Consider the following 7,578-nt stretch of genomic DNA (forward strand, 5'->3'; position numbering starts at 1 on the left):
CCCTACCCTCCAGCAGATCAACACTGTCACCCAACTTAGTGCCATCTGCACACTGACTGAGGGAGCACTCAATCCCCTCATCCCAATCATTGATAAATATGTTAAACAAGAGCGGCCCCAAGACTGAACCTTGGGGACACCACTTGTGACTGGCCGCCAACCAGTCTTTACGCCTTTTACCACAACCCTCTGTGCTCTGTCCTCCAGCCAGAACTGACTGCACTCTGGCTAGTCAGTGCAGAGCTGAAGCTAGCCTTGTACTAACAGACACATCATCCCTTCTGGGCTCTAAATAACATCAAAAAGGCATCTTTGAGCTGGGGTTAAGAACAAACTGGGATTAAGAGTTGGCTGTCATCTATCTATGTGAGGAGCATTGTCTTTTTAAAGGTCTGATTGAGACAGTATTTGTACAGCGTATATTGGTGGGTCTGTGTCTGTAAATAACATAAACAATGACACCTCTCTGACATCGTGAACATTCTTCCATGCACTTCCTGCAGATCATAAGTGGATTTTCACACTGAAGTTAATCTTTTCATTTTCAAGAGAATATCAGCTTCGTTATGTTCTTGCAGACAGAATATATGCAAATATTCACTGGGTCACTTCATACTCTTCTGCCAAGAGCTAGATTGTATTGGAATATGGGTATCTGTGGGATGCATAGTGGCCTGAGTGTCTTTTCATTGTTTGATTTAGCATGTATGTTGTGTGGGGTGGTGTTAATAGGAGAGACTCTATCCCTGTTCATCAGAAGGAATTTCAAGCGAGACAGATATTATTTAACAATTTGTATCTGCTTAAGTAAATTGGTTCAATGCTGATAGTGAATAACTTGGAAATCATGCAACCAACTCGGGTCTGCTACGTTAACATGCTGTCCTTTCCCGACTGCCATGCAGATTAGAAATGATAACATAATGGACTTTCAGCCATTGAAAATGTAACTCAGAACTCAAAATCTACTGTCATCTAAATTAGCAGGGCACATTCATGTTCTTTTTCAGGGCTCACATGTTTTGCTACTCTGCTGTGTTAGTTCAGTATGACTATTGGCTAAAGTCCTGAAATGTCTGTGTATCACTGTATGGCGTCTTTGCATACAAACCAGTGTCAATGGAAATACCACATGCTTACATCACAAGATGCTTCATCTTACATATGTAGGTAGCTAACAAAACACCATCTTTCAATTACTGCTAAGCAACGAGTCTTCTGGAGAACTGAGGAACACTCAATCTGATAAAGCTGATTTGAGTTAAATACTTTTAGTCAACTAATTCTCACTTCCTTTTTCATTCTGCTTTCATCAGAGCTGTTTTTACAGTAACTTTTGAATGCTTCTAGGAGAATCATTTTAGGTCTTCTGGGCATTGTTTGGCTAGTATGGTAAATTGGAACTGTTTAGATCCTTATGTGAAACCCATAAATTGGGAAGGGTGCATGCCGTAGGGAATCTGTTCATTTGGTTCCTTGATTACCTACAACCATCCAGCCATTACATCTGGGAGTCTTACTGGAAGCTCTTCACTGCGGCCACGCAGCATCTTAGTCGGCAATGCCAGCTCTCTGAAACAGTGGAATTAGCCTGGGCGCTGAAAAGCAGGTGATATATTTTATTTTTATTTTGTGTGTGTGGCTTCTGCTGGAGGCAGGTTCTGAGTTCTAGAGCATTATGTCTGTCCTGCCTTGTCTTAGAGAAGTGTTTCCTTTTGTTCAATTTAGGAATCAAAAACTACTACTGAAAAATCCAGAGGTAGAAGCCCGAAGCCAGCAGAATCCTCTTCACAGTCCTCCAAACATCCTTTCCAGTTGGCCAATATTTATGAATATTATGATGCAGGGAACCACTGGTGCAAAGACTGCAATACCATCTGCGGGACCATGTTTGACTTTTTCACACACATGCATAATAAGAAACACAGACAGGTATGTTGCAGGCTTCCTTCACTAAATGCTAAATTTCATACTGCTATAAATATGAACACTAAAACGTACATCACAGAAGTACATTTTACAAGAGGACCTGAAGCAATAATGAACCCAAGAAGTTGCTTACCAAATTCTTTTTCCCTAAAGTTGGACTTGAGCAGTTTCTACAGCTACCAGTGTGTTGTGACTAGTGTAAATGGGCCCGTGTTCAGTTTGCTTGGTAACTAGCCTTAGGTACTTGTGTTATGTTTACCTGTTCTTTGCTATCATTTACATTTTACCCTTTTCACAGGTTATTTTCTCATTCTAAATTGCAAAATGGGAGGGGAAAGAGAGGAAAACATAGTTCCTGTAAATATTTGCACGTTGATTTTAAAGTTCAGTGTTCTGAAAGGATGTTAAAAAGGAAAAAGACAAGTGTACTTGCCTTGCTAGTGTAATATATGAGCCTGTGTGTACCTCTGTCACTGTGCAAATAGACCCTGGATCCTTACAACAGACCTTGGGCTTCGAAGACCCAGAGTGAGACCAAACAAGACTCCATAAAACGCATCGATAAGATAACTGTTCCTGCCAAAGGTATGTTAACTTGGGTATCATCTCCCTTTGCCCTGCACCAGGTTCCAGTTGCTGAGAGAAAGGAATTTCAAAACTTTACTGTGTTATAGGAGCACATACAGATACTGTATTGTTATGTAAAAGGCGAATGATTTAATTTCCTGATGGTTCTTGTGGAAAAGTTCATGAATAGCATGGTTCCTTCTATTCTTATTAGTGCTTAGGGTTTTTATTCTGAATACCAGGTGACTTTTTCTTTCTCCAGTGTAGCTCTGAAATGGTTTTTGCTAATGTATTAGAATTCAGAACATGACTGCAAGAGCTTGCTGTGTTTGGGCACATCTTGTGTGGTACTCCATGGTCTTGCAAGAGACTCTTCTGTTCAATACATTGTAGAGGTGTCCCTGAAAAATCACAGATGAGTACTGGGTAGAGCGTGGACACATGGAATCTGAGAAAACCATATGGAAGGGGCTGTAAGTGGTTTGAAAATTAATGCAAGATTTAAAATCTGAATACCTAAATAGGCCTGTGTCCTGGTTTAACTGAGTGATCAATTTCAGTTTATTAATCTGTTACGTACTTCTAGTAGTGCCCGCGAAAGGAGAGTCTGCAGTATGTTAGATAACTGCAAGTTGGTTCTGTAGGCACAGGGATACAGTTTTGCTGAACTATACTTAGTTCTTTTTATAAACCAGGAGGTTAGTATTTGAGCAGACTATACCACAAAGATTAAGACTGTAGGAAATGTTAACTGACTTGAACAGCAGATAGCCTTACTATGATGGAGAGCACTAAAATAATTTTTTGAATCATAGTAAGCAAACTTCTTCACTTTACATGGTTGCTCCTGGTTGTGGTGTTGCCCGTACTGTAAGCACAGGGAGAGCAGCATTAACTGTTCCAAAAGGAACATTGCTGGAGGTTTTGCGGTTGTCCTTTGATATGTTTATCTGGCTTTGATAAGAGCTTGACATTTATTAAGTTTTGGTTTTCTGATCATTTTCTTCGGCCTTTTCAGGCTCTGAGTTTCTGATTCCCATCACTGGATATTATTGCCAGCTCTGTCATGAATTCTTTGGAGATCAAATCTCTGCAGAGCAGCATGTGAAAAGTCATCCCCACAATGAGAAATATAAGGTTGGTAACTGGTGCACCAGGAGTGAGTCATTCCTTGTCTTAGCTTCTACTTGCCCTGTCTCCCTGTGCTGAAGAATGACATTTGACTCCTTAGAGTATATGTATTTGATTATCTTCACCACGTTCTACTGAACTAAATAAGCAGGGCTTCCCACCATATAGAGACTGATCTTTCATCTGCATGAGGTTGAAACGGTGTTTAAGTCCCAGTGTTGATTTTCAAACTCTTCTGTAAAGTGACAGCACTGCTGCAAGCCACCACTCAATTTACATTAAATTATAGAATGTGGAGTTGTAGCATCTCAGTTGCTTCATAGGAAGAAGTTCTCTGCTCTCTTAGTGTTGAGATGGCACGTACTGAAGAAGTCAGCACTGTTACAGAGCTGAATTTATTTATTTTTCATGGAAGCAGGGGCTAAAATCGTGACATTTATTTCCACAGAAATACATAGATGAAAACCCACTCTATGAAGAGAGGAGAAATCTAGACCGTCAAGCTGGATTGGCTGTAGTTCTGGAAACAGAGCGCAGGCGGCAGAACGAGCTGAAACGGAAACTAGTCGAGAAACAGAAAGAAGAGAAGGATGAGAAGAAACCAAAAATATTAAAGAAGGAGGAAGCAAAGAGCATCCCAGAGCTTGGTGAAGCAGCTAGTGAAACTCAAGGAAAAATAGATTCTTCTGGGCGAAAACTGGGTATCAAGCTTAAGCTGAAGAAGGAAGATAAGGAGGACAAAAAAGAAGAAACAAAGGAGGAACCTAAAAAGGAATCACCAAGCCAGACTTCCTTTGGGAAATTCAGCTGGAAAAAGACTGAAAGAGAGGATAAAACCCCAGGAGGAACTATCCCAAAGGAGGACAGTACAGAAGGAAGCAAAGAGGAGAACAAGTGTCAGTCTGGGAAACCCCATGTTAAGCCCATTGAAATCAAGCTGTCTGGGAAAACTGTTATTCCACACACTAGCCCATGGACACCAGTGGTATTCACATCAACACCAGCAAAATTTCTACCCAATCTGCCAGTCCCCACCATGATTTTCAGGAAGTCTACTACTGCAACAGTTAGCAAACCGGCACCTTTGAACACCTTTTTGTCCATAAAATCCTCTGGAGCTACCACCAAACCACTGCCTGTGGTAAAAGAAACCAGTGCAGATCTGCTGCTGCCCCCGGATATCATCTCAAAAGCTTTTGGGGGAGAAGAAGTAATTTTAAAAGGGGCAGAGGAGGATTTGAAAGCAACAGAGAAAAGTGAGTCTTCTCAGACTTCCGATATACCACCTCCACCGCCTCCTCCACCAGCAGTCCAGCAGACAGCTGTCATCCCTGCAGATGAGGTAGCTCCAGGTGTGTCTGAAAGTGAACAGACAATGCTGGCAATGCCTGTGAGACCCCCTCCACCACCACCACCACCACCACCATCTTCAACTGCTTTCAGTGAACAGGCAAAAAAGGTAGAGAAACGAAACTCTTGCTTGGCCACAGCCAATGCTAAAGATCTCTATGATATTTTCTACAGTAGTGGTGGCAAGGGTTCGGCTGACAGCAAGCTTGCAAGTTCTGCACTTCTGAATGGAGAAAACTGTAACCTAACAAAGCCTGCAGACTTCTCTGCAAACCCTAGAACAAATAATAGCTCTTCCTCCCTCAAAGGGGATTCTCAGAATATGGCTTCTGGTATCCAGATGCCTGCAGAAACTGGACTTGTGGATATAGGTGATAGAGAGCAGGTAGGCTGTCAGGAACTCTGTGGTCTACAGAAAACAGAAGTCCAAGAGAAAGTTGGACAGGAAGATGCAAATAAATCTGTAGTTACTCACAGAAAAGTTCCTGATACCTTGGAGAAAGATGCAGAGATGAAAGACTGGGAAGTAAAAGCAGTAAAGCCTGAGCTTAGCTTACACCCAAAGACTTTGTTCCCTGAAACACAGAGTGACATTCAAAGTTTGGGAAATTCCCATTTGGTAGAGGAGAAGTTAAGTCATAACTGTAGAACTCCCTCAGAAGCTGATAGTCCAGACTGGCTCTGTGATTCCCAAAACACTTCAAAAGACAAAGCTTTAGTAGCAGCAACAACAGAGCAGAATTCTGTTGATGCCTGCTTAAAAGATGGAAAACTAAAAAGTGTAGCTTCAGAAGTATCTCAGCCAGGAGTCCTCGGTGAAGCGTCCCAAATTTCAGAAACCCAAAATAAGGTTTCAGAATTGACAGGAAGTCCTGGTGAATGGGACACTTCCAGAACTAGTAATGGAGAAGAACAGGTCATCAAAACCAGTTCTAGCTCTGAAAGCGGTTGGGACCTACCGAACACTCCAAATGTAGAAATAAAACCTGGTTCTAATGAAGCTGGTGCGTCAGAATTGGCGGAGGTACGGCCAGACACGTGCCTCGCCAACACAGAAACTAGAAGTAGCGTACTAGAAGCTCAAGAAAAAGTTCGACTTGAACCTTCAGGCCATGCAGTATTAGACAACCAAACCCAAAGGCAGGAAGTTGCCTGGTTGGTCAACACCTGCCCTGCGAGCGTTGTTGAACTCCGATCCAGTGTAGAATTAGTAGCTGAAGTTGAAAAAAAATCGTTAGGACACACTGGATCTGATGAAACGTTACATAATGTTTTTATCAAGAGAGATGCAAAAGAAGTAGGGACTGGAGGCTTTTCTAGGGCTCGCTCTGATCATGTCCAGGAGTCAGCAGATTTCCGTAAGGAGCATCTTTCAGAAGATGCTGTCCACTCCCCACATACAAAGCATGAGGTCATAAGAACCTCAGCAGCTAATGACTTTCATCTGAATACCACTCACTCAGGATTGGACACTGAGCAGTCTGAAAGTCTCTCTGCAGATGCTTGTGTGGATAACAAAGTTTCTTTGACATCAGAAGATGTCAAACAAAATGAGACTTCCTCCCAGAAAGCAGAGCTGAAGTTCAAAAGCACTGATTTCAGTTGGGGAGATACTAAGGTAAAACAGGAATGCTGCAGCATCCTTGCAGCGGGACTTTTAAATGAGAATATGGAAGAAGTCTCAAAACTTGAAACTGTTGCATCTGTTAGGCTGGAGGCCGGTAAACTTAAGAAGCTGGGCATTGAAAAAACAGTAGCTGACACAGAGGTTGGTAGTTGGGAAGGTAAACTTTGCACACGGGTTTCTCAAACAGCTGTGCCACAGCTTGGATTGCAGTCCTCAAATAGTGACACTACGGGAGTGGTCATGGCGGTTCCAGAAATGCAGGGCATTTCTCCCAAGTCTGAGATCCTTCTGCAAGTGGAGGAGGGCGAAGGTGGTGCTGTTGAAATGCCATCACGGAGTTGTGACGGAGGCAGCACAGAAAGTCAGGCTTCTGGGTGTGTGGAAGCATTCCTTCCTGGGCTCAAAGAAGCACATGGAAAGGAGGGTGGCTCAGCAGGCAAGGGAGCACGCACCATCCAGAGCACGAAGACTGAGCAAACAGAAGCTACAACAAATTCAGGAGTTGCTGAAAGCTTAGCAGAAAGCCCAGTGGGTTGAAGTGAACCCAGCCAGTCCCAATATTTGAGGAGCCAGAGCTGGGATTATGTATATGTTTTTTGTTTGTTTCTTTGTTCCAGTTGAGGGTTTTGGGTGTGTTTTGCATCCTGTGGTAGGACTTGACTAAAGTGAAACTTATCGGAAACCAGACACATACTTTATTCTGTACATAATTAATTGTGTAAAATGTTTTTTTCATGTGAATTTTTTTGCCAATTTCTTTTCTACACTCTGCTATTAAAATGGAATCTCTCGTTTATAATGCGTGCGTCTCTGTTGTTTATTTTGGGGGCTTTTATTCTTTGACCGTTCTTGGATGATTTCCAGCTCCACCCTGTTTGTGTCAGTAGCACCACGAGTAGCCCAGCTGCTGGGACAAGCTCAAGAACAGCAACTTAGAACTTGAGGAAATGGAGACTTGCAGAAGAGCTAAAACT

At 42.5% G+C, this 7,578-nt stretch overlaps 1 protein-coding gene across 1 annotated transcript; it reads left to right on the plus strand.

The window, feature by feature from the left end:
- Window positions 1-1,728: 1,728 nt before the first annotated feature.
- On the plus strand, window positions 1,729-7,141 carry LOC104515517 (zinc finger protein 318-like; the record flags this gene model as incomplete). The annotated part of the gene is made up of 4 exons (XM_010159522.1): window positions 1,729-1,932; window positions 2,415-2,514; window positions 3,515-3,633; window positions 4,076-7,141. Coding segments are annotated over 4 exons (3,489 nt in total), but the record flags the coding sequence as incomplete, so codon positions are not given.
- Between the last annotated feature and the right edge of the window lie 437 nt (window positions 7,142-7,578).

Source organism: Eurypyga helias, unplaced genomic scaffold, assembly GCF_000690775.1.
Source record: "Eurypyga helias isolate BGI_N326 unplaced genomic scaffold, ASM69077v1 scaffold50899, whole genome shotgun sequence".
In the NCBI taxonomy this organism is placed as follows: domain Eukaryota; kingdom Metazoa; phylum Chordata; class Aves; order Eurypygiformes; family Eurypygidae; genus Eurypyga; species Eurypyga helias.